Below are 27,738 nucleotides of genomic sequence, written 5' to 3'. Positions count from 1 at the left end.
TAAGAACTGATAAATGGAATGTTCATACGCAAAAGCTCTTTGGGGCCCTCAATAATTTCTAAAAGTATAAAGGCTCCTGAAACCCAAAACTTTGAGAACTGTTCTAGGAGTTTAAAGTGTTCTTATTGATTGTAGTTGTATGTTCAAACAGATTCTAAACCAGACTCACATACTGTGGGGCTTAAGTCAGAAAACAAGAAAGGGAATTCCCTGGTGGTCCAGTGGTTAGGACTCTGCGCTCTCACTGCTGAGGTCCTGGTTTTGGTCCCTGGTCGGGAAACTAAAATCCCACAAGCCGCAAACACGGTCAGTAATAATAATAATAATAAATAATAATAATAAAGGAAACAAGAGAGTGGCCAGTTTTAGAGCTGTGGGGGGCACATGTCCCCAGGGAGAAAGGAGCTGCCCTCTGTCCCTCCCTACATCGGGACAGGACAGCATGGAAATGCTGAGATTCCACATGGAAGATCATTCCCATTGGGTATTTCCAGTGGGTTTCTAGGGAATCACCTGTGAGGCCAAGACACTTGGCCCCCAAAGAGAAGGCAGTCATTTGAAAGCTACCCCCAGTTCTTACTCTCCATCTTATAGACAATATTATGCTTCCAGAACAGCCTGAATTTCTTCTCCACATTTATCTATTTTTATTTTTTATTTTCTTAACTCCCCTCCTTTCAAAACAAAAACACAAGCAACATTTCACCAATTAGACCTTTACCAAAATAATGATTTGTAGTATATCCAGCTATGCACAGAGAAGATCCGTCTATAGCAGGTGAAGTGGTCGTAATATATTGTAGGTGAAACCATCATGAAGAACTTTCCATTTCATTTGTTGGCTGTATTGCTGAGTTAATCTTCAAAGTGCATATTGCTAAAAGGGGGAAGAACAATCGATCACTTAATTTCTAAATTTAAAAACTGTCATTGAAATGAATCCAATGAAACAATCTAATGTTTAAATGAAGTGCCATGAGCAGTCTCCTGGCATCCCTCCCAACTGGCAAGGGGACCCAAGGCTCGTCTCCAGGAACATGCTCTGGCCTATCCCACTTTATTCAGATGCTAAAACATAAGGGTGAGCACACACTTCAGTCTCAGGAAAAAGGTCATTCTGATTTAAGATTTAAACTAGAGCTGGAGTTTCTGCTATCAGTAAATTTACTGTAGAAATGCCTAGACTAAGGAAAATGTAAGTTGATTCCTTGCTCTTGGGCATGTGTTTAAATGACCCAGAGGCAAAACAGTTCTGTTTTTATAATATGGTGGCTGTGTGTGTGTGTTTCCACTTAATGGCCCTACCATGTCCCTGATACTCTAATAGTTCTCTCCTTTATTGAATTAACTTCCTTCTTTCTCTTCTCTTTGTTTTATCATTTTCTTTAATTCCAATTTTAGGTTGATAAATCGGCCTTTATAATAGCACTTACATCTACCAGTTTCCAGAGGAATATCCTGGCAGTCCCATCCACCAGCTAACTGGTCCTGTCCTCCCTAACCACTCCCCCACCATTCCTACTCCAGCCCCCAAGTACATCCCTACTAGCCCAGAGGATCATGCCGGTGGGCACAGCTTCCACCAGGTTGACCTACTGGGTCATTGGCTGATCTGTCCCTTTTATTTTGAGCCATAAAGTAAGCTGGAAATACCTGTTTTTTAAAAAAAAAAAAAAAAAAACACCCTATATATATTTTAAGTAGTTTTCTAATAAGCTTGTGAAGTAATTGATCCATTGCCTATAACCAGCTTTAAACATCTTCCTGAGGTTGAGGAAACATGACAGCAGTGTATGAGAATAAAACTATTTGCTTTCTGTTCATTATCATTGTTCATCTTTTGAATAACTTCACAAATGTATTGTCTTTAACAAACAAGTGTCTTTAAACAAATGTTTGTCTACTTAAGAAAATAGAAAGTTTAAAATACAGTATGTCTTGAATAATCATTTTTTTAAGAAAATATCCTCATGCTTAAGGTAATTGCAGTATTTTCGGTTTCAGAGATGTGTTAATTGGGCATGTTTTGTCTTCAGTTTTGCTAGTAATTTTCAGAGACCCTGTTTTGAATGAAATAGAACTGGAAGAATTTTTAAGTTTCACTTTTAAATGATGTTCAGATTTTATTCCATTAGAAGTGCTCTTTTATGAGTGAGAATAGGAATCTGCATATGAAACTGTGCTCTCTATGACTGGGGTATGTAGTGGGTGCTGGGGTTCTCTGTTAGTCCTGCCCTTCCAAATGAAAGCTTTCCTGCAGGACATGCCCTACCCCAAAGGGTGCTGCCTTGCTTAATTTTCTGCTCCCTCCCCGGGACAGCCCCAATCCAATGGCTGTTGATGTGGGGAGTACAATGGCCTGGCCCCCTTGCCTCAATTCAGGGCACTCTAAGGGCCACCCCAGCTCCAGAGCTCCCTGCAGAGGATGCTAAGACTTCAGCTGCAACCACAGCACAATCCAACCTCGCCCTCTGCCTGGTCCACCTTCCCTCACTCCATTACTGGTGTTCCCAAGAGCATGCACAGTAAACGTCCTGCGTGCAAATATCCATCTCAAATAGTCCCCAGGGTAATTTCAAGAGTGTATTGCCATTCTAGAGACCTTCTGAGGCAAGACTTTAAAACTTCTACTTGAAAAGCTTGCCTTAGAGTTAGTTACCACACATGAAGCCAGAATCATTTGGAAACTTCTTTAATGCAAAAGCCCCAAATGTGCCTAGCACCCCCTTCCTACAAGCCTGAGATCAACCTTTAGAACGATGACACTTACAGGTCACCTCTCCCCTTAGCCAGGAAGGTTGAAATGTGTAGGCAAAATCAGTTGTGCCTTTCAGGAGGGTCACAGACTCCCACCCCAGAAAATTGCACAACCATACAAAATTCTGGGTACAGTTCCAGAAGGTTAATAAAATCCCCCATAACACCCTCCATGGATCCCAATTTAAGACCCGTTGCTTTATAGTGAACATAACAAGAACTCATAGTCTCAAAGCTGTTGTCCCCAGCATAGGGAGTAGAGAATTTTTTTTTTTTTAGGATATATAAAAAGTCCTAATTTGTCTTTATATAATTCCATCAGTAGGTTTTGAATAACCAAATATGAGAGTCAACTTACATTTTCCAGAGTCATATTTGCTGTCTTTGAACTTGTCTCTTGATGATACTTTTTCCTGGTACAGTAGACGCTGACAAGGGTGATGACCAGCATCACGGCAAACACAGCAACAGTGGAAGACACGGCAATCACAATGGTGTCTCGAGTTGAGCCTCTCTTTTCACACCTTTCTCCCATGTACCACCAGTCTTCCCCTGACGGACACCTACATGTTTGGAACGTGACTCAGAGTTATGAGTTGATATTTTAATCTGAAAATCTTCACCATTGAAGGTGTGAGTCAACACTCAGGTCATTGGCAGATGGAACTATTTGTCACCCATTCTGGACTAGAAGCTAGTTGGTTAGACTAGCACAGGCGGGGCCAACGGAAAGGAACAATGGAATTACTCCTAATCTGGGACTTAACACAGCAGCTCCCAGCTGGGAAACGAAGGTAGCATAGGTACTGGAGAAAATTTAGTTCTCGGTGTCCCAGTCCCTCCACACCCCAGCTATGACCGTGACCAAGCTCTTCTTAGAATTTAGGTATCTCCATCTAGGAAACGAGGACAGTCACAGTAACCACACCAGACCGTTGTGAGGACCTAATATGATATGTAACTCATGAGGACTGTTTCAGGCAATTAGAATAACGTGCTATCTTTGCATAAATAATTCTGTCGTTCTGCTGGCAACCCAAAGTCCCAAATGGAGAGCAAAAGATAAATATCTTATGAATGGTTTTGAGATGAGAATCAACTGATTTCATTCATATGAAATATCATATGAATCCTACATTGTGGGAATGAAAAAATACGTAACAAAAGAATGGGTAGATTGTATCCTTACCTGCACTCAGCTTTGCCATGATGGAGAATGCAAACGCCATCATTCTCACATTTAAAGTTTGCGCAAAGATCATTGGTGCCCAAGGTCGGGATTGGCTCATTTTGTGTAGTATTAAGGTGGGATATGTCTAAGGAGGGTGAGAGGAGAGCATGGAGGGAAATCAGTTTGGGGTTTAACAAGCATTTGATCTTTAAGTTTCAAAATAAAATGTTCAGGCTTCAGGTTTGTGAGAAATTCAGGTACTCTTGAAGCACCATTCAGTAACGTTTATAGGCAGTGAAAAAATAAACAGGCAGGCTGAAATCTAGACACAAACGGAAGCTGAATCCAGCCTGTGGGACTACAGCTGAACACGTGCTTGCCTGGGCCTTGGCATGGAAACCAACAGTATTCGTGGAAAATGTAATTGTTGGCTGCCATGGCTGAGAAATTTTAGAAGACAATAGATTAATGCTATTACTGACAAGATATATGTGTGTGTGCACACATCTCTGTATATGTATGTATACATATCTGAAAGAGACAATAAAGCCAGATCATTTCCACTATAATTTTATGTGTTTCTGGGATATTTTTACTTTTGGAATCCTGGAGTTAAATTCTAGGGTATAATGGCTATACTTCAGCTCATTTCTAAAGAAGTGTTCTGGACTAAAGCTTTCCACTATTGCTCCATGCAGTGTTAATTAAGTTCTTTATCCTGGAACTGTCCCTGTTTTCATTTAAATTATTTTCATATTGTTAATGATTCATACTAAAAAAAAATCTCACTCATGCCCATTCCCTCCCACGTCTCTAATATATCTAAACATGGAATCCAGAAGAACACAGTAAATAATCAACGACCACAAAAAAAAAAAGCAGCTTAGATAAAACGACTTTTATTGACATACCTTCCACTGTCAGGAGGATATAAACATCATCTCCTTTTATAAAATCTCTGCTTTTCAGCCTCTCATGGGTCATAAAGGCACTGTATCCATAGCCCCTACCTCTTTGAAACTGAGTTCCATTAGGGAAAAAACCTTGTACTCCCACTTTGGAAGGCCTGTCCCAAAAATAGTTTCCATTACCTGAAAAAGCAATTTATATTAATGGATTGTGTTTAGCATCATCATAGCTTTTGGTGTAGGAAAGCACAGGCAAAGTGAAGCACAATTAGGATAGAGCTCAAAATAGTTCAGTGATGCTATTGACCTGTAATGTATTCCCTGGCAAGTCACTGGAGTTTGTTCATTTAGACTGTCCTAAAGAAATAAGATGACATGGCAGAGAGGAGCACATTCTGGAATATGAGTGGAGACGTATCAAAAGTTTCCTACATGGGGGTGTCACACTTCTACTGAACGAGCAGTGTAGAAACTCCGTTGCCCATTAGAATCATTCTTTAGTGACCTTCTGAGTTACAGGTAGTCGTTTTAGCTCAGTTAAATCAATGTGTTACTGAGAGAGTTTTTAATATTAGCACTGAACAATTCACCTCGGTAACTGAATTATTCACCTAACAGAGTAAAGTCCTTCAGGAGTAGAAGACAGTGAGAAGCACTGCTTCTGGGAAAAGGTGGTGACCCACCCAACCTTGAGCCATTTTCAACGTCATTCAGGGAGAAATGTTTTGGAAAAAGGTAAAGAAATTCTGAACATCAAATCCCCACACCTCTTTGTGAATACTATACTTTTTCCTATCAGATTATATATATATTTTTTTCCCCAAGTCACTCAGGTCCATTCTTTTCATATACAGAATTCAGATTTGGCAATAATATTCACCTTGCCACAATTCCATTTTTCACTTTATTATGTTCCCAGAGGGCAAAGGATTATTACAATTAGAAATGTGATCATTGCTTTCTAGGTGCTGCTTCTCATTCAGACTAGAAAGAGTGGGGATGGTGTCACCACTGGCAAGTCCTCCAGAATTCTTTAATAAGAAGTTGCAATCCATCCCCATACCCTTCCCAACACTACGGGGGGGTTCTGATCAAAACCCACCCCCATTACAAAAGCTGAACTGATTTTGACAATTCAGAGGCAAGACCAGGACAGCATGGGTTAGGAGAACTCAACATCTGAGAGCCTCTCCATACGAGGCCCTTCCACAAACTTCCCTACTTGATCTGTAGAGATACTTTTAACAAATGTGTGGGGTTTTTATTACTGTCCCAGTTTTACTTCTGAGGACACTGGTGTTTCAAGAGATTATCTGCTCGAGGTTACATAGCTAATGAGAAGCAAACCTTGGATTGAACCCAGGTGCGTCGGACTCTAAAACTAAAACACTCCTCGTACAACCCCAGGAATTCAGGTATTGTCATCAGTTTCCAAAAATATAGCCAATATCTTCTCAATTTGTTGGCATCTTTGCTGACATTTCTGACAGTCTCCTGCCTGGGAGACTCTGTCCACAGCTGCTGAAACCCTACCCCTAAATATCTTCTGATCCTTAGATTTGGGGCTCAAAATTCCCTAGCTACCTGGCTATGCAGTCTCTCCTTCCCAAATCATCCATCCCTCCTAGAGCAGTGATTGTGTATTACCAATAAAAAAGATGAGTCACAAACCGGTGGTCATAAATGGGTCTGTAGTTATACTCCGCTGGTTGGACATACGCTGTCGAATGTCAGGATTTTGATCCAAGATGGTCATCGTGACTTGTTGCCAAGGACATGGCCACTCTAATTGATCATCATTGGCTCCAGAGATCAAGTGGAAATACATTCCTACATTAGGCAAACTACTTAGATTCAAGGAAATCTGAAAGGCATAGCCTTTAGAAGAATAAAATGAAGGACTGAAGACAGATCCACTGGGGCTGCCAATGAGCTGTGTGAAATTCCTTATATGCCAGACATGATGAGGGCACTGTGTTTCTGAAAGATTGATGTCATCAATAGACAGGCCACCCCGTGAGGCACCAGCGCCTCTGACGCCTCCAAATACCACTCTAAATTTGTTGGTCACTTTCAGTGTTACGTGGTAAAGCTGCCAGCTCCCAATGGATATACCTGCAAAAGAGACATTATTATGCCAAAGAGGACAAAGGACTATGAATCATGTGCAAATCGACATTAGACTTCTAACCTTCATGGACAAAGGGTCTTTCTAGACCTACTGCTTCCTGCAGGTATGAGGTATGGCTTTCTTATGCCTCCAGCTCAGGCCCAGTTACTTCAAGGCATTTCTGTGGGGATGCCGCAGCTCTCTGGAATATCTGGATGCTTATCTAGCTGATTCTTAGATAGATCACCCTTTCCCAGAGATAGGTGAGCAAACGATAGCATCTAACTCATGAGAACTCCATGCCCAACTTACACGTTACCTCCCATTCAGTTAGTTAAACAGACAAGCAAGCCCAATACTCTACACCTGTACCCCAGATTCCTGTGATACTCAGACAAAGCCTCCTTTAATCTATTTACACTTTGATTGGAATACTTCCTTCACATGCAAAATTTTTAGTCAACTCTTTGGCAGTATTAAGTATGAATTCACCAAACCCTAGAAAGCCCACATCTTGCAACTGACTCGATGCTACATATCTAATATTTGGTACCATCTTCTTTCTTCCCAGACTACACGTCCCCTCCACTATTACTCCTACCCCTAGCTAGCAGCACACTGCATGACATCTTGTCTTATTTTCTGATGTCACATACCCAAATAAGAAGCAGTCCATTTAAAAGTTTTCAGAAGCCTCCCAGGTAGAGAATAGCTCAGGAATTCATGTCAAACTAGTAGTTAACTCAATGCCTTCAAACTTAAATATATTGGCACTTAATGAGAAACATGTTGCTTGAAAATAAGTTAGAAAGATCCAAAGTACAGAAAATGCTATTCTCCGTGGAAGGACCCCAGATTGAACAAAAACCTTTCATGAGAGTCTCCACTTCATTTTTCCAGTACTTTCAGTTTAAATTCTGGACTCCTAAGCAGGTTTCTTAAGTACATTTTGTGCTATTATCTATTATCAATAGTAACACTCACAGATTGCTAATGCAAGGGATTATATATGTATAATCAAATATGTGTGTAATAATCTTATTTATAATCTTTTATATATGCATTAGATACATAAAATATACACATATAATGTGTGTGTGTGTATATATATATATATATATATATATATATATATAAAATAAGGTTAAGAACCTCAGCTTATAGGTGTTCATGTAGGAAAACATCATCTATGTTTCAGATTGTTTTTCACTATTAAACAGGGGGAAAATGGCATGACATATGACGTAATGTGGATCAGTTTTATAATAGGTTTTAGTCAGTTCATTCAAACCAAGAGGTCATTGTGTGGAGCAGACAGTAATACAGCCGCCAGGCCACAGCCCTTCCCTTCCTCAGCAGACCTTCTGAACCATCTGCTTTAATATGTGGTCGACGTGACCCACCTCCCGGACACATGATTAGAAGGAAGGGTGGCCGCCTAATCAGTGCTGCCCTCTCTCCACTCAGAATTGCTCCAGAAGATGCATTTAACTCAAGTCATAACAATTAGAATCCTTTGCTGGAATTTATTTTTCTAGGCTAGAAATTAGAGGAAGAGATCATTCTCTAGTCTGATGGCACATTTGGTAAAATGTAAGCTGGGAAGTGAAACAGCCAAAGCACCAGTTTTATGGACAAAGCCCATCTGAGATAACAGGAAAGGTCCCCAGCCATGTTCAGGGGCAGGTCCCATCCTGCCTGAGGCCAGCTCCTCTCTTCTCCATTCTACAATATAGTTATGTTGAGCCAGTAACTCTTCACATTCTGCCTAAGCTAGTTTCCATTATATTTTTATTAGTTGCCAGGAACGGACTTCCCCAGCGCCAGAGACTGATCTACAGTTTCTTAAGTGGCACATACTCTGTAGCACAGAAAGGACTCTCGTTTTAGCTTCCCAACCACCACATGAAACAAGTAGGATCAAGTTCTACATTGAAAAGTACTAAGTCCAAAAAAAAAAAGTACTAAGTCCATAGCCCCTACCCTGTTGTAAGTGGTTTTGCATTAAGTAAAGGGTTAAGACTGCCTCACTCTGAACCCAAGAATAAAAATGTTGACAGTGTACCTTTTATTTCTTCCACAAGGGTCAGAGTCCTGTTCACACTGGCTGCAGAATATTCCCTGATATAGATGTTCAGTTGGTCATATTCACTTCCACTGTTATATAAAAAAAATTGCAAGCACTGAAATCCTCGTCTAGGGTATAGTATTCTACTTCCCAGCATTGCTGTGGCCCCCTCATTTACAGAGCTCCTGTTGAAATGCATGAAGAAACCAGAACCTGTTAAAGAGGACAAAATGCAGAACTGAGAAAACAGATACCAGATACAGGAATGCGTGTCTCGCGGGCACTCTATTTCCACCTAGTTCCCACTGTATGCAGGACACTGTTTTGAGCATTTAAATGCAGTTCTTGGAGCAGGCAGTCTATGAAGAAAATCAACATTAGATAACTTTTTTCTTACTACACATGTTAGTTTTCAAAAATGGGAAAAAGTGTTACCTGTTTGGTTTAGCCTCTCTCTCTCTCTCTCTCTCTCTCTCTCTCTCTCTCTCTCTCCCTCTTTCTCTCTCTCTCTCTCTCTCTCCCTCTTTCTCTCTCTCTCTCCACCCGCCCCTTCCCTTCCTCCCTCCTACTGATCTATGTAGAACCACTATCCACTATTCAAATCTACATTTAAAAAATATTTTTTTAATTGAAATATGTTTGACATGTACCATTGGGTAAATTTAAGGTACACAACATGTTCATTTGACACATTTATATATTGGCATCTGATTGTCATTGCAGCAATAATTAGCACTTCTATCACAATACATAATATCATTTCTTTTTAGCGGTGGGAATAATTAAGTCTAGTGTCAGCAAGTTTGATGATTATAATACAATATTGTTGCCTATATTCATTATGCTGTGCATTAGATCTCTAGGGCTTTTTACTACTCGTTACAAGTTTGTACCTTTAAACAACATCTGTCACGTCCCCACCAATCCCCCAAAAAAGAAAAAGGAAAAGCACCTCCATGCTCTTAGAGATCTCTAACCCTTCCCAGGTCATCTGAGCTGTCAAGCAATGGCCCTGGGTTCTGAAGGCTAGTTTTACATATTTGCTGCCAGAAATGAGCAAATAAATAAAAATGTGGTGCTTGTAGCCAAATAAATGACTATTTGATTCAAAACAAAATTTCAATGGAAAAGAATACTCATCTGAGTAAAATTAAATAAATTGTACTTTCTACCTTCATTTAAAGTATTTTTGTAACAGGAACGTGTAATCACAACCAGCTGAAATTCTGAAACTGATTAATTCACAGCCTGGTGCTGTTCACTGAAGTTCTCTTGGATTCTTCAGGCTTCAAGAAAACAACCCCACTGCTCCAGAGAAGAGAGTCCTTTCGGGCAGGGGCAGCCCCTCTTGCTGTGGGCACATACTATGGGTAGAGGCTTCACAGAGCCCAGCGCTGACTCATGGGGAAAAAAAGCAAACTTGGACAGTAAAAAGCAAAGAAATTAACCATATCCTTATAAGGCACAGAACCAATTCCTGAACAGCAAGAGTGGGCTATCATTAATAATTCTAATAAAAATAAGAACTCAAATCCCAGTATTTCACAGCAAAGAAAGAGGCTAGAACCACTGAGAGTAAAATCTGGAAGTATCTCACTCCTTTTACCTTTGCACTGGCCCATGTTGGAGTGATCACTCTCTGGCCCCTCGGGAACCTGGAAGACCCGTTGCCAGTCAGCACTATCTTCTGAACTTTGAATCATACCACACACATTTTCCAGTTCAAAATCGCACGACTCCATAAAGCTCAAGGAAGAGGCTACCAAAGCAAAAAAACAATGATTGACGCTCATATATAACATGATAATCTAAGAAGTAAAAACTGAGATTATCCTGAAGCACTAGGAATTCTAGGATGACATTAAAGGGGACTCGTCACTGATTCTGAGTGATGGTGGCTTCAAGATCTCTTGATATCTGCAAAACCAAGACAATCGACCAACTGTGTAGTTCTGTATAAGTTGCCTGCCCCAAGTCTTGTTTATCAGGTTAACTAATTATAGAAACCTGAGTCTACACTCCCCTAGTTATTCAGAGTAATAAACCACAACCCGGATTATTTGATCCCATTTATATTATGACTATACACCTCATTTGGGCTGAAAAGAGTTTTGAATATCAAGTTGGTCCACATTTGCATTAGTAACAGCTTCAAAAACTTGAGTGGGGCATGCTCATGCTGCTATAGGACTCCGTTTGTTTTTATATCTAAAGCCCAGAACTTGTGAGAAGAAAAATGCTGCTTCCATGTTGTAGTCTGGTACCTGGGGGCTATTCTGTTTTGTTTTGTTTTCTTTCTTTCAGAATATCAAACTTCAACTATCAAACTATTATTATCAAACAATTATCTAACTATAATTTCAGAAAGCCCAGCAATGCTTGGCAAAATGGCACAGAACAGAATGTTTTCCTACAGAGCAGAGAGGAGAAGTCATTTCAAAGAACCTGTCACATACAGCAGTTATACAGCTGATTCAACTTTAAGATATCAGAGTCACTGAAATCCATTCGTTGGCCGATCACATCCATGAAGTCTGGGATTCTTGTCACAATTGTTGGTTCTGATCCATTCTGGAATGCAGTTTTACTATAGTGCATCACTGAGCTGTAATCATAGGGAACATTCAGGGAGTCTGTTTTTCGGTCATCATAGGATTCAAAATTTTTCTTTTTGCCTAAATGATAGATAAAAATCTTTAAGTACTTGATGTTCACAAAATTTAGTTTATCTTACTCCAAAGACTGTTAATTTAGAAATAAAGACTATAATAAACAGTGCAACCTTGGCTACAACTGACACTCTATGGTATTTCAAGAGTGTTTCGTATATTCCTATCTTAGAATAGACTGCTCAAACTTAGAATTGTGATACCAGATGTCATGCTGAACTTATCTAAGGTTTCAATTCAGCTCAAAGTTGGACTTTAGCATTTGGCCTAAGGTTCTAAGAACTGCTAATGGAAAGAAGGATTCTAAAAAGTGTTGTTGAAACACTCAGGGTCATTGGCAATGAGGAGAGGTAGAGTATCCTCAGCGGATGGAGATGAAAATAAGAGGACTTTGGGAGGTGTGGTGGGGTAGGACCTGGGAATGATAACGTGGTCATCAGAAAGGATTGACATCGTCAGTGATTTCTTAGTTATCTTAGTTATTCTTAGTTTCTGGAACATGTGTAGATGTATGTAAATAAATACATTTAGAGAAGATTCCTGACCGCTTAGCATCATACCAATGGGACACTGACTGCAATGTGAAATCGAATGATTTTGTGGACACAACAAGGTAGATTTGATCAACAAAGCATAAAGATGTGTTATCAAGTCGAGGCAGAAGTTTCTAACAGAAATAAGACATTGGAAATCTTAAAGAGTGAGGCCATAGATTAAAGCTCAGCACTTCTCTTGTTCTAGAAATCTTTCAGTTGGCTTCAGTGCCTTCCCCCAGACTCTGGGTAGGGGTGAGGCCAGGGGCAGGTAATGTGATGTTAGAATTGTGATGTCGGGCCCTCAGCGCAGAGCAGCCCTCACTGGCCTCACTTGATAGTGATGCCATCCTTCCCCTCCCCCCCACACACACATCCCCGCCATACCCTATGGAGGCAGGACGGACGGGGAAACTAAGTGTCACTGCGGAAAATGTGAGTTCTAGTCGGACAGGGTTATTAAAACCTTTCTGACTTTGAGCACAAAGTCACGAAAAGTTCAGGCTGTTCAACTACTGCAGTGTTTCCCAACATGGGCTCCAAAGAACAGTAAATCCGGGAGATCAGTTCGGTGCTTTGTGACCACCTAGAGGGGTGGGACGGGGAGGGAGGGAGGGAAACGCAGGAGGGAGGAGATATGGGGATGTATGTATACGTATAGCTGATTCATTTTGTTATATAGCAGAAACTAACACACCATTGTAAAGCAATTATACTCCAATAAAGATGTTAAAAAAATAAAAAATAAAAAAATGTTTAAGAAAAGAACAATAAATCCAAATATTCCACAAAAAGAAAAAAAATTTAAAAAGCATGATCAAGTCATTTTGGGAAATGCTCCCCTTGGAGATTTACAATTCATGTTAGTCTAGCAAAGACACTGAACAGTACAGCAGTGTAAATAACTCTAAGTTTAATTTCTTTTAACCTAGGATTTCCCAAATTAATTTGACCACAGATTCCTTTCCTCACAACCCCCCTGAACAAATTGTGCAATGGCACTACATAAAATAATCTTCGGGAAACACTGTTTTCTAAGATCACATCCAGCTCAAATTGGGGTTCTGGAATACTGTTCCCCAAAAACCTTCAGGCACTTCAACTCCGATTGAATTAGAGCCAAATCAAGTAAGATCAAAACATCAGAGTTTTCCCATTATTAATAGACAGCACCAATGGCAGAAGAGGGCACATGTTTAGAAATTCAGTACTTAACTTAAAAAACAATGTAAGAAAACAAGATAAATGTACCTGAAATAATTCTGTCCCAAATTATGCTGACATAGTCATCCCGATCAGACCGAGACTGTTCATGCCAGAATCCCAGTGCATGGAGAAACTCATGTTGAACTGTTGCTATTCTGTCACAGCCCTTTCCGATGGAGAGTTCTTGCTTCCCAATGCGCATATTTCCCACTGAAGACCAGCAGCTTACAGGAGAGTTTACAGAAAGGGGAGAGGGTTTTATATTGATGCAGGTGGAGGTCCTAAGGCAAAATCCCCAACGCCTAATGCACTTAGGTACCCACCTAGCTCCTTCACTTATGTTTGGACACCATGTATTTCTTTCAAAACCCCAGGGCGGTATGAAAAGCCTTCCAGACCAGATGACCTTTGGGGAACTTGGGCTGTGACACCAAATGTTTAAAAAGGACTGAGTCATCCTCCAGGCAGCCAAGTCCTGATCTTTTCTGGCAATTTCAAAATTTTTCAGATGGTCCTTGAATAGGGGTTTTATAGGTATAGCAACCATTCAGAACTGCTGACCTTGAGTCAAATAACTATCACCTTCTTAACTGAAGAAGTAAGAGTTCTTAGGTTAAAATAAATTTAAATATACATGTGCACATGCATACAGACGGGTTTTACTTGAAGGCAGAAATAAGGAGTACAGACACGACAAACAGGCTGAAGTTCACAGAGTCATAGGGTGGATGGCATGCGATCCCACCTTCCTTGTCTTAACGTTGGCAGTCTGGTTGCATGTATGAAAATATTCCTTTATGGCTAGAGAAAACAGATCCAGCAAACAGCAATGGAAGCCCCCGACCCCTCCCCCCCACCCAAGGTTAGGGTCAAGGGCAACTGCTGTGACGTAAGGCCCCAGCCACAACAGTTCTCATCAGAGCACTTAGAAGACCAACTCTTCAACCTACCCATTGCCCTTGAACACGGATATATAGTTGGGTTCTCCAGACCAAGGCTTGAAGTCAATGCATGTTTTTAGGCGATAGCGTTCAAATGCATTGAGGATAACTCCCCTGGCATTCATTTCTGAAGGAAGAGAACAAACAAAAAATAAACTTATTAAAATTACCACCATTGAACAGTTCACCATGGAAACAGGCCATGCAATATATTGTTTATCATGAGTTAGTCCCTCCATGAATATTTAGTGTTTTATTTTTTAAAAACTTAGTATACAGCACCAATCAAGCATCACATGCAATTGGTTGTTAATTGGTTGTTCTTCAGGTAGCTTTTTTTCACCCCATATATATTTCCCTGAAGTCATTAGAGGTGCAAATAGCAAAAAGGGCATTTCCTTTCCTCAGAGAACATATATGTTGGTTCGCAGGCAACCAAAATGAACAATCACTGTCACATGCTTCATCTAAGAAGCTATAATATGTACTTAAAGCCTCACAGCAGAGTTTTTAATCTGAGGACCTTGAGATGAGAGGGACCATGAGTATGTTGAAATAGTAGACAAAGAATTATGTCTATATCTATATATATCTATCTCTGCAAAGTGCATTTTCTGGGGAGAGCATTCATAAGATTCGCATGTGAGTTCCGGGTCCAAAACACAAATAAGAACCATTGCTTTCAAGTTGAGTGATGCTAACAGGTTAGATAGAATGGAGCTCAAAGACGGCAGAGGTGTGAAAGCAACAAAGACGTTCAGGAAAAGAAGCTCAGAGGGCAACCCGGAGGAAGGAGCTATATCAGGTGCATATGGAGACAGTCACAGCTGGGGTCAAGTACGGTGAAGTGAAGGATGGTGTCTGCCGGGAGGTGGGAGACAGTATGGCAGAGAAGATGGTGTGTGGACTTTGGAACCAGACACAGCTAAGTTCTCCCCTATCCTCACCACTTATTTTTTATTTTTATTTTATTTTTTTACGGTACACGGACCTCTCACTGCTGTGGCCTCTCCCGTTGTGGAGCACAGGCTCCAGACGCACAGGCTCAGCGGCCATGGCTCACGGGCCCAGCCGCTCCACGGCATGTGGGATCTTCCCGGACCGGGGCACGAACCCGTGTCCCCTGCATCGGCAGGCAGACTCTCAACCACTGTGCCACCAGGGAAGCCCCACCACTTATTTTTGATGCATAATCTTTGCCAATTTAATTTACCCTTAGAGCTTTGGTATTATCATCAGATCAGCTAAGTGGGGAATTAAAATCAACTTCACAGGGATATTGTGAGGATAGCAGAGAAAGTAAAGGTGAAGTTCCAAGTACAGTAGTCTCCCTTTATCTGTAGTTTTGCTTTCTGCAGTTTCAGTTACCTGCAGTTAACCGAGATCCAAAAATATTAAATGGAAAACTCCAGAAATAAGCAATTCATAATTTTTAAGTTGCACGCCACTCTGAGAGCTTGACGAAACCTTGTGCCATGCTGCTCCATCCCACCAGGGATTCCCCAACCCTGGGCATCCATCATCTGCTCCCAACACCCAATCATCAACATCATCATGGGTCAGTGACCCAGCATCACCCGAAGCAGATGATCCTCCTTCTGATGTGTCATCAGAAGGTCAATAGTAGCCTAACGTTACATCACAATGCCTACATCATTCACCTCATTTCATCTCACGATGCAGGCATTTTATCATCTCACATCATCACAAGAAGGGTTAGTACAGTACAATAAAATATTTTGAGAGAGAGAGAGACCACATTCACTTAACTTTTATTACAGTGTATTACAATTTTTCTCTTTTCTTATTAGTTACTATCTCTTCCTGTGCCTAATTTATCAATTAAACTTTATCATAGGTATGTAGTATAGGAAAAAACATGCTATATATAGGGTTTGGTACTACCCACAGCTTCAGGCATCCACTGGGGGTCTTGGAACATATCCCCCAAGCATAAGGGGGCACTACTGTAAAGTGAGCATTTATCCAATGTTTATTTCCTTCCTACCTTCTTACATGTCCATTGCACAAACATTTAAAGACATTATTCAGAATGCCTCTGTCTAGGTGAAAGTAAAGAACAAGATACATGTGGGACCTAAAATCCATGAATCTATAAGAGGCACTCAGAATTCAACCTTTTACAATATCACACAAATAATACATGTTCCTTGTAAGTTAGAAAATATAAAAAGAAAGAAATTATAAAATCTTACCCAGAAATAATCAACCACATTTATCATACTTTTTTCTTATGAATACGTACATACATAATATACACATTTTTATAAAAAATAGTCACAGCCTACATAATATTTTATAAACTATTTTTTCACTAAATAATATATCTTAAAATCTTCCTTCATCAGTAAGTATTGTTTTTTTTTTTTGTTTGTTTGTTTGTTTTTGCGGTACGCGGGCCTCTCACTGTTGCGGCCTCTCCCGTTGCGGAGCACAGGCTCCAGACGTGCAGGCTCAGCGGCCATGGCTCACAGGCCCAGCCGCTCCACGGCATGTGGGATCTTCCCAGACAGGGGCACGAACCCTTGTCCCCTGCATCGGCAGGCGGACTCTCAACCACTGCACCACCAGGGAAGCCCAGTAAGTATTGTTTTTACCATTTTAATGGCCACATTATATGACGGTAAGATACATAACTAACTTCCTATTGTCAAATATTTAAATTGTTTCCAAATTTTCTGTATTGTAAGTATCACATTTGGGTCACTATTTCAGATCTAACACTTCCTTAAAATAAGGCATGATGATACCGACCACCACATGACTGTTTTCGAACTAACGTAAAAGGAGCTTGCTTGCCTTCGATTTTTATCAAAACTTAATGAGGATAGTTTCTATCCTGCGTTGAATTGTTTGGAGACTCAAATAAGGGAAAAAATGTGAAAGTTCTGTAAAAGGTATAGCTTTCTACCAAGATAAGATCCTTATTTACCCTGTGCCTTTATTTACCAAGGGCTTTAATTCACTTTGCATCACAGATGCAGAAGAGCTCCACCAGGGATCCTGTTACCTAAATCCCCAGGCTCCGAAGGACAAGGCAGGTCCCAGACAAGCCTAGGAGTTAAGCAAGCAGCTGTTTAGAATTATCTTCCCCTTGTTAGCCCCTTCCTGCTCCTAGCACCTTGGTCTTCATTTCTATTCCCTCCTTTTACCCCTTTCCTCCTCTCCCTACTTCCCCCTACCACTCACTTCAAATCTGGCACTCAGGCAAGCAACTGTAACTCACTCACAGGAAGCTATACACTGTTGCTTCAAGTTCTACCCCTTTCAGGTGAGTTGCATCTTAACAGGCAGATAATACCTGAGGCTTAACCTAAAAGACTAAAGCCCTACTGGCAGCATTTCATATGGAAAACAGTTTGGAGTTTTCTCAAAAGACTAAAAATAGAACTACCATATGACCCAGCAATTCCACTCCTAAGTATATATCCAAAACAAAAACAAAAACACTAATCTGAAAAGATGCATGCACCCCAAATGTTCATAGCAGTACTACTGACAATTGCCAAGATATGGAAGCAACCTAAGTGTCCATCAACAGATGAATGGATAAAGAAGATGTGGTGTGGTACACAATGGAGTACCACTCAGCCATAAAAAAGAATGAAATTTTGCCTTTTGTAGCAAAATGGATGGACTTGGAGGGCATTATGCTAAGTGAAATAAGTCAAAGACAAATACTGTATGATATCACTTATATGTGGAGTCTAAAAAGTAGGACAAACTAGTGAATATAACAAAAAAAGAAACAGACTTACAGATATAGAGAACAAACTAGTGGTTACCAGTGGGGAGAGGGAAGGGGGGAGGGGCAAGATAGGGGTAGGAGACTAAGAGGTACAAACTATTAGGTATAAAATAAGCTACAAGGATCTATTGTACAACATGGGGAATATAGCCAATATTTTATAATAAGCATAAATGTAGTATAACCCGTAAAAATTGTGAAACACTATATTGTATACCTGTAACATATAATATTGTACATCAACTATATTTCAATTTTAAAAAAGCAAAAAAGTTTAAAAAAAGAAACAGGTACATAAAGTTCGTAAGGTTAGGATAACTTTGGTTAAAATACATGGCAAAAATAGCCTAAGAGATACAGTCAAATTAAAGCTCACTGATCTTTCACGGAACACAGGAGAATAAAGTTTTTAAGCTATATATACATACATATATATGTATTATACACATACATATATATGATTTTGAAACAAAAGTCTTTTAAAATTTTTAATCAAAAGATTAAAATCAAAAATAAATATTTAAATAAGGAGAGGTTGGTAAAAGGGTACAAACTTTCAACTGTAAAATGAATAATATCTGAGAATCTAATGTAAAACATGGTGACTATAGTTGATAGTACTGTATTGCATAACTGAAATTTGCTAAGAGAGTAGAACATAAATGTTCTCACACACAAAAAAAGGAGAAATACGTGAGGTGATGGATGTGTTAGTTAACTCAATGTGGGAATCCTTTCACAATGTATACATATGTCCAATCACCACAGTTACAATTTAAATATCTTATAATTTTATGTCAATTATACCTCAATAAAGCTGAAATTTTTTTAATTTTAATAAAATGTTTCAGATTTTCCCCAGTTCCAAAAGCCAATGAACATCATTCTCTCCTGATGTTACACAAGCTCTTTATAGCTTCTAATCCTATTAATTACTGTTACTTTGGCTTTTTCTACTCCACTCTTGGTTTTTCATCTGTTTAATGGCCATTCTTCCCTTCTCAAAAATCTCTATCAGGGCTTCCCTGGTGGCTCAGTGGATGAGAGTCCACCTGCCGATGCAGGGGACGCAGGTTCGTGCCCCGGTCCGGGAAGATCCCACATGCCGCGGGGCGGCTGGGCCCGTGAACCATGGCCGCTGAGCCTGCGCGTCCGGAGCCTGTGCTCTGCAACGGGGAGAGGCCACAACAGTGAGAGGCCCGCGTACCACAAAAAAAAAAAATCTCTATCAGATCTCCCATCTATATCAATTCCAAAAAGTTGCTCTCCCAGGCTGAATTCCATTCTGTGCCATCTTCTTACACAATACAATCTTCCTGGGTCATCCAATAAGATCCATTATCTATTAAGTACTCATTATATGCAAGGCACTATGTGAGAATCTCATCCATATCCATAGCTTCAACCATCTCCTATACCCTTAATAACTCCCTGTTACATTTCTCTATCTTGAATGACCAGATCAGACACCAAGCCATTATAGGATATCTCCACCACAGTGAGCCTGATGCATTTCAAATTCTGCATGCCAAAAACCAATTTCCACCACATTTCTCTATCCTACCCTCTCCAAGACATATTCCCTATTCTTGTTAAAGGTGTTACCATCCACCCAGGTGTCTAAGACATAACCTTAGACACTAGCACTTCTTTCTCTAGACTCACTTTCTTCTTGATCTCTTGGAGCCAATCACCAAATCTAATTGTCTCCTAAACCTCTCTTAGAATTATCCCCTCTTGTCTATCCTCGCTGAGAGAGTCTTGGTTCAGAAACTCTTTAATCTTTCCCTGAATTTCTTCAAGAGTCTAATAGATCTTCCTACTCTCTTTCTGTCCCACTGATAATACATCTTCTGTACTGCAACCAGAGTGATAACAATCTCACTTCTGCATTAAAACCTTTAGTGGCTTCACATTACCACTGGTATACACACCATGTTCTTTAACATGGGGAAGACTCAAGTCCTTCCCAATCTGAAGTCTGCCTACCTGTTCAACTTCATTATCTCCCCGCTCTCAACCTACTTCCCACCAGGGGTTTTCTTCCTTTCCCCATGCCTTTGCACATAGTGATCCATCTGCCTACAGCGCGCTTCCCTTGCTGTCAGAAGCTGCACTAGCCCCCATAGTTCCCTTCTGTGAATTAGAAAGGGCCACCTCACTGTACACCAGAAACTAACACAATATTGTAAATCAAATATACTTGAAAGAAAGAAAGAAAGAAAGAAAGGGAGGGGCACCTCATCTGGGCAGATGTGGCAAGTGCTGGCTTGGCAGGTGGATGAATAGCACTTCATGCAAAGAAATGAATGCTCGTGATGAATATAATGCAAACTTAATTTCAGTCCCACTTATGCCCCCTCCCCAGGCACCTATGTGTGGTGTACAACTTGCACAAGCTTCATGGCAGCCCTACTGCATAGGGTCACCTGCTCCCTAATGCATATGCCTTTATATCTAGGTTGAGTTAAACGTCCTCCAGTGTGCTCCCATAACATTTTGAACATATCACTAATCATTACATTTACTGCATTCTATTATAATTAGCTTTTGGTTTATCTGAATCTCTACTGAAATGTATGATATTTAAGGAAAAACTTCCCAAATGGCAGTTCCTAAACTGATGCTGGTCAAGGATATCATTTTTACTAAATGGGGACCATGTTTAGAGCTTTCCATTACAATAAATTTCTAATATAGAATAGCTGTCCTTTCTTTTGGATTAGGTTCTTCTGACTTTTCAGTATTAAAACATTATTTATTTTATAAACAAAAAAGATGATAAAAGATGATAGTGGGTTCTTGTTGTTTAAGTTCCTCAATTGTCCAAATAAAATATTAATAAAATAATGACAGTTCCTAAAGTTTTGTTTGGTTGGTTGTTTCATGTTTCAAACTCATATGTAAAGTCTGAACATATATGAAACCACTGCTTTAAAATAAAGACTAGCTCCCTAATATTTATGTCCCAAGCATCCAATACAGAGTAGGCTCTCCATAAATATTGGTTGAATTCATCCCTTTATTGGTCAAAACTCAGCAAATATTTCAGACAAAATCATTTAGGTTCTGTTCATTTTTCATTTTGCTTATTTTTTTTAAAGTGTACTTATCCACACAAAACAACAAGGAAAAAAACCCTTAAAGGCCATGTGAGTCTTCCCTTGGAAATACTGTCATCATATTCTGTCAGGAACATACATTAGTTGCGGGTACCCCAAAGTGCATACTAACCCAAGCTATCCTCTAGAACATATGGAATAGTATGAGGCCATCTATATCTTTCTCCAACGATGGAATTTCTTTCTTGTACCTGTCAAAAATAAGTGGGAAAGGACTCATTGAATGTATCAGTCAAAAATTTATGAAACAATCAATAGTTAATCTAGAAATAAAGGAAGTTTTAAGCTTTCCCAGCCAGCCTGAACAAATTGCCAGGGTGTGTGCGTGCATGTACACATGGGTGTGTATACCTACTTTTATCATATTATAACAAAGGTTTTAGGAGGAAATCACTAATTTCTGGGTTTTTTAATAAGGAGAAATGACAAGCATTAATATTTCCTTTAATCCTATCATTTCACTTCAATTATTCATATTTTTACATATCCTTGTAATAGCGCAAGTTCGTGGGCCTGACGCATAGTGAGGCCAAACAATCTGAAACATCAGAGTTTGGAGCAGAGAAAGGTTTATTTCAGCGCCATGCAAGGAGATGGGTGGCTCAGGCCCAAAAAAACCCCGAGTTCCCCAAAGTGTTTCGGCAAAGCATTTTTAAAGGCCAGGTGAGGGAGTGTGGTTACAGGGTATGTGATCAGCTTATGCACAATTCTCTGATTGGCTGATGGGAAATCACTAGTTTCTATCATTAATTTTGTTGATAAAGTTGAAGCAAAATCATGTAAATAATGATTGTTGGAAAACTGGACAATAAATATGGTAGATTCATAGACTAGTTTCTTATACTAGAGATTAAAAATATACAAGAAGAAGTGATAGCAAAACCTCAATCATCTTGATCTCATAATGTCAGAAAAAAAATCACACATGAGCTAGACCAAAATTTTCAAACAATTTTAAAGTATTTGAAATTTTTTTTCCTGGTCCATTCATCCTTCATCAAGTATCTTTTTTAACATCTTTATTGGAGTATAATTGCTTTAAAATAGTGTGTTAGTTTCTGCTTTATAACAAAGTGAATCAGCTATGCATATACATATATCCCCATATCTCCTCCCTCTTGTGTCTCCCTCTCAACTTTTATAATAGAAAGCTAATAATGTTTCATTAATGTATTCATCCAGCCAACAAAATGAACACTGTTCAAGAGAACAGAGATCCATTGGTAACCAAAATACCAATGTCTCTACCTTCCCAGAGCTCTTATCTAGTAGAGGAGACAAACAGCATGTAAGAAAACAGTCTAGGGAGTTCCCTGGTGGCACAGTGGATAAGACTGCACACTCCCAATGCAGGGGGACCAGGTTCGATCCCTGGTCAGGGAACTAGATCCCACCTGCATGCCGCAACTAAGAGTTCACATGCCACAACTAAGAGTCCACACGCTGCAACTAACAAGCCAGTGAGCCACAACTAAGGAGCTGGTGAGCCACAATTAAGGAGCCCACCTGCTGCAACTAAGACCCCATGTGACCGAATAAATAAATAAATATTTTTTAAAAAGTTTAAACAGGATATATTTAATAGTAGCAGAGGAAATGAAAAAGGGAGATGTAGACAAGAATAAAGGGATTAGGGGAGTGTATTAGATAAAGAGATCAGGACAGGACTCTTTGAAAGGATGACATTGAAGGTGAAATGAGAGTGATAAGAAAGAGCCAGTATTAAAAGGGGCTCTGGAAAGATCATTCCAGACAGAGGAGACAGTAGTTGCTCTGCTCTGAGGTAGGAATATGCTTGGTATATTTTGCATGTTTGAGGCCAGTGGCCTAAGGAGATGAGATCAAAGAAGAGAGGAGATGGGAGGAGAGGTAGGCAGGAGTTAAAACATGCAAAGTCCTAAAGGCTGTGGGTAAATCTGGATATTATTCTAAATATGGTAGGAAGCCATTGAGTTTCAAGCCAGGAAGTGAAATGGTGGTGTTGCTTATTTAAAAGTTCACTTTGCTGTGGGGGATAGGGGACAGGGACAAGGTGGAAAAGATTCTAGGAGGGCAGCATTTGAAGCAGATAAATTAGGAGAAAAGTGGATTCTTTGGAGTATATATTCTTTGGAGTATATATACTTTGGAGATAGAAATGATAGAACTAGCTGATGGAGTGGATGGTGGGCTGAGGGAAACGGAAGAAGCAAAGGTGACTCCTGGGTTTTTTACTTATTCAGTGGAATGGGGAGAGGGAGTGGTGATGACTTTACTAAGAGGGAAAACTGGGGAGGAACAGCTTGTATGAGAAGTCAGAGTTTAGTTGAGGACACATTATGTTTGAGGTATCTTGTAGACATACCAATGGAACTGATGGATTAGCATTGGGATAGACAAGTCAGGAGCTCAGGGGAAGGAATGAACCAGAGTTATACATTGGGAGTCATCGGCACAGAGAGGACATTTAAAGCCCTGGTACAGGGTAGGATCAAGAAGGAGAGAAGAGCAGACCAAGGACTAAACCTCAGACACTGCAGCTCTGTTTCTTGAGTTGAAGTTCACAGTGGGGGTTGAGGGATGTTTAAGCTCCCTTAAACTACGTGTAAGGTACCTGTGTTCATCTGTGTGCCATGATGGCTAGGTAAGAACCAGTACTCTTTTTTTTTTTTTTTTTTTTTTTTTTTTTTGCGTTATGCCGGCCTCTCACTGTTGTGGCCTCTCCCGTTGCGGAGCACAGGCTCCGGACGCGTAGGCTCAGCGGCCAGGGCTCACGGGCCCAGCCGCTCCACGGCATGTGGGGTCTTCCCGGCCCGGGGCACGAACCCGTGTCCCCTGCATCGGCAGGTGGACTCTCAACCACTGCGCCACCAGGGAAGCCCCAGAACCAGTACTCTTTATGATAGTTCAGGAAGATCTTTATGTGGCAGCTCTATTCTCAGCTGTCAGAGTAGGAGTCACAAAACCTTTCTCTTATGGTAAAAACCTGATTCATTGAATTTACAAATTCAGTTTAATTTTGCTTCAACTGGCTTTAATCAGTGAGGTTCTATTTAAAAATGAAAATATCATATTGTTCCCGTAATGAAAATCAGTCAGATCAATAAGACCAAAGCATACCAAGTGAGTGACGGTGGTTTTAACGACACAGAAATCTGAGTAATGAATGATGAAGATACTATTATATGAATCCGTTAGAGTATAAAGTATTCATTGACTAAATGTGCCAACTATGATTCTACACCCTTAGAGATAGTTGGGCTTAACAAAGCCCATGTTGTCCCATCATTCTCAGATACTCTATTTTAGCTTGCAGTGGTTAATTGAAGGTCTTTCCTTGCATTGTTTCAACTCACCCCATCAAGTCTGATGTCTCCCTCAAAAAGATCCAGTCCCAAATCTAAGAGGGAAGATAAAAATTTGTTAGCAAATTGGATTCAAACTCCCCACTTAATAAAGAATTTTTAAAAAAATCTACAAACCTTCATTGATATCAAATATATCCTGGTCAATTCCACCATCTACATCTTTAACAAAAAGAACAAAAACACATTGAACATTGTGTTTGTGAAAGAAGAAAATCTTTATCAATTACCAATTAGAAGTAAGCAAGGTTCTTTTGCCTCAGATAAGAGAGTACCAGGTTCTGATTCAACATACATTGATTGATTGATTGATTGATGGATTGATTGAGACCTCCCATGAGCCAGGCTTGGGGCTATGGGGCTTTTGCATATATACTCTTGTTTTACCCATGTCCCTTGTATGCCAAATAACTTCAGGAATGAGAAATTGGTCATTCCATATAATATTAAGCTTAATTTGAAAGACTAGATTAGACTAGATTAAATAGGAAGCAAATGTTTAAATTTGGTCAAACCAGTACAATCTATCCATATATTTATATTCCTTGCTAATAGTGTACTTTGGAACTCTCAAGCAAAGTTCCTAATTTATATTTGAATTATTCTTAAGTTGCAAAGGGGTAGATAATATGGCCAAGTCTCTAAGTGTACAACTGAATAGGACAGACATCAGGTCCATTTGATTTGACACAAAATAACACAAATAATAATAGTAGGCATTTTATGGGATGCCGATGAGTCAGTCACTGTGTTTGGACTTTCTTATACCACCACTTATTTTTTTTTTTTGCTGAGTAGGTGGAACCCCAGAGCAGAAACAATAAAACATTCCTCAATAAGTCAAAAGAAGCCAGCGCTTGATCAAAGTTCAATGCAATTATGCAATAATGCATATGCAATTATGCACTGTGCTTAGCATTAAATGTGTCCTAAGTTCTTCTGTTCTGTTGTTCTATTATTCACATAATGGTTTTTTACTATAACATAGGGCAAAACTCAAAACAGACTCACCAAAGGTTTCTGGGGTTGGCTGGGAAACAAACACATAAAAAAGATGATATATTATTATGATGCCCACGACATAAATGGTCTTATTGATTCCAATTTATATCTAACCATTTGTGGGGTTTTCTTTTTTCCTTAATATTATGGATAATTTTCTGGCATATACCCAAGAGAAATAAATCAGAGTCTAAGATAACTTTTTGACCCAAGGGTCTTCTCATTTCATATAAAAAATGAAACAGCCTGTTGTATGGATTTGAAGGTGAAAGAAACAAGAAACCAACTTCACAGGTTGAAAAGAAGGCAGAACATAAGAGTCCTGCCCTCAATTAAGTGTTCACTTTAAATATGATTTAAAGTGAACATGATTCTAAAGAATTCATGGAGTTATGCTTGAAAAACCTAATAATTTATTCCCAATATTGAAATATTATTATAATTGTTCATGATCCTTTAAAAAGAAAATTTTATTGAAGACCTCATTAACCATGGTTTATTTTCACATTTCTCTCAAGACTCCACCTTCAAAGTCAATACCAAATACTCCAGAAAAAAAATCTATGGCTATACTTTGCAAGTGGAAAAAAAACCCAAAAAACTTCTGAAAACAGATTCACTACAGGTGACCAAATGAAACCCAGACCACATACCCAATGGAAAAAACTAAGTAAACCTGAGATTTCTTAGTGAAGTCTTGTTTAAAAAGCTCATGGGACTGGTAGACAGTAGGTCTGGGTTTTATTCCTGCTTCTACCAACTAACAGCAAGTCAGTTCACCTTCCTGATACTCAGAATATCTGTATAATATGGTCAGTGCCTGCTTTGCCTGGGTATTATGATGGTTATATGATGTAATGTGAAAGAACTTGGTAAACTTTGTCATACAAATGTAAGGTACAATTTTATTTAAATACTTACCTGTAGATACTAGAATCTAGATACTAGAATCAGTTGGGGTGTTTGACAAGCATGGGAATAACTGGTTGGATGATGACCATCCTTTTTGATATTAATTAGTGCCTTGATTGCCTCACACTTGGCCACACACAGGCACACACTCACAGAGGAATGCCAACACACCTCCTGAAAAAAGTCATCAAGTATTTGTTCATAATTACAGTTTTAATAAGTCTTCAACAGTATCTCCTGTTCTCACTGCTGTAGTTCTGTTCACAGAATATCAGCTCAACATAATAATTGTTATTTAAAAATCACAACTAAAGGTTCCCCCCCAGTCACTTGAAACTTCATTTAAAACCTGATTGTGAAAAAAAAAAAAACAAAAAAAACGTGATTATGGTTACCAGGGGATAAGGGGGGGAGGGATAAATTAGGAGATTGGGATTGACATACACACATATACACATATCTATATAAGATAAATAACTAATAAGAACCTGCTGTATAGCACAGGGGACTCTACTCAATACTCTGTAATGGCCTATATGGGAAAAGAATCTTAAACAAAAATAAATAAAGAGTGGCTCTCTATATATGTATAACTGATTCACTTTGCTGTACACCTGAAACTAACACAACATTGTAAATCAACTACACTCCAATAAAAATTAAAAATAAATAAATAAAACAAACCTCAAGTTGGTTTGTGGTACCAACTACCTGTCACTGTAGAAAGATAGGTCTAACCTGATGAAGAAGCAGAAAAGAAATCCCATATGCTACAAAACGTCAGTATTTGCTGTGCCTGTGACATTCATCATTCACTCCGTCATGTCTCACATTACTGTAACAGCAACATGTGTCACATTCCGCAGTAAAAATGGAATTTTCAAATTTCACATTTTCCATCTTATGAAAAGAAAACTTGTTGCACAACAATGAAACTGAAGATAAAACATAACTTTATGTCAATGTCCCTGACTTTTCTTCTGGTGGGTCCTCTTCTCACTCCCAGTACCCTGCCTGTCCCTGCTCGCCAAAAAGAAACTTTTATTTCATTGACACTTTGAAATTCCTTATAAAACAAAAAACGAACGAACAGGTTGTTCTTTAATAATCAGTATCAACTACCCCCAATTTTTCTAATTGTTTTCCATACATTGTTTTCTTACCAAGCCAAAAACCCGGAGGAGGGCAGCAAAGAAAAGAAATGAAGGCAGATACCAAGAATCCAT

At 39.4% G+C, this 27,738-nt stretch overlaps 1 protein-coding gene across 1 annotated transcript; it reads right to left on the bottom strand.

The window, feature by feature from the left end:
- Positions 1–665: 665 nt before the first annotated feature.
- MEP1B (meprin A subunit beta) lies at positions 666–27,738 on the bottom strand. The gene is made up of 15 exons (XM_007455167.1): positions 27,676–27,738; positions 25,610–25,628; positions 24,716–24,760; positions 24,590–24,633; positions 21,367–21,445; positions 14,373–14,490; positions 13,468–13,646; positions 11,471–11,689; positions 10,621–10,773; positions 9,012–9,227; positions 6,508–6,951; positions 4,840–5,019; positions 3,947–4,073; positions 3,116–3,320; positions 666–877 (listed from the first exon to the last, which is right to left on the bottom strand). Exons 1-15 carry the CDS (start codon positions 27,736–27,738, stop codon positions 863–865), a joined length of 2,106 nt encoding a protein of 701 aa, XP_007455229.1. The 3' UTR covers positions 666–862.

Source organism: Lipotes vexillifer, unplaced genomic scaffold (genome assembly GCF_000442215.2).
Source record: "Lipotes vexillifer unplaced genomic scaffold, Lipotes_vexillifer_v1.1 scaffold90, whole genome shotgun sequence".
NCBI classification, from domain to species: Eukaryota; Metazoa; Chordata; class Mammalia; order Artiodactyla; family Lipotidae; genus Lipotes; species Lipotes vexillifer.
This window is presented reverse-complemented; position numbering and strand designations above follow the sequence as displayed.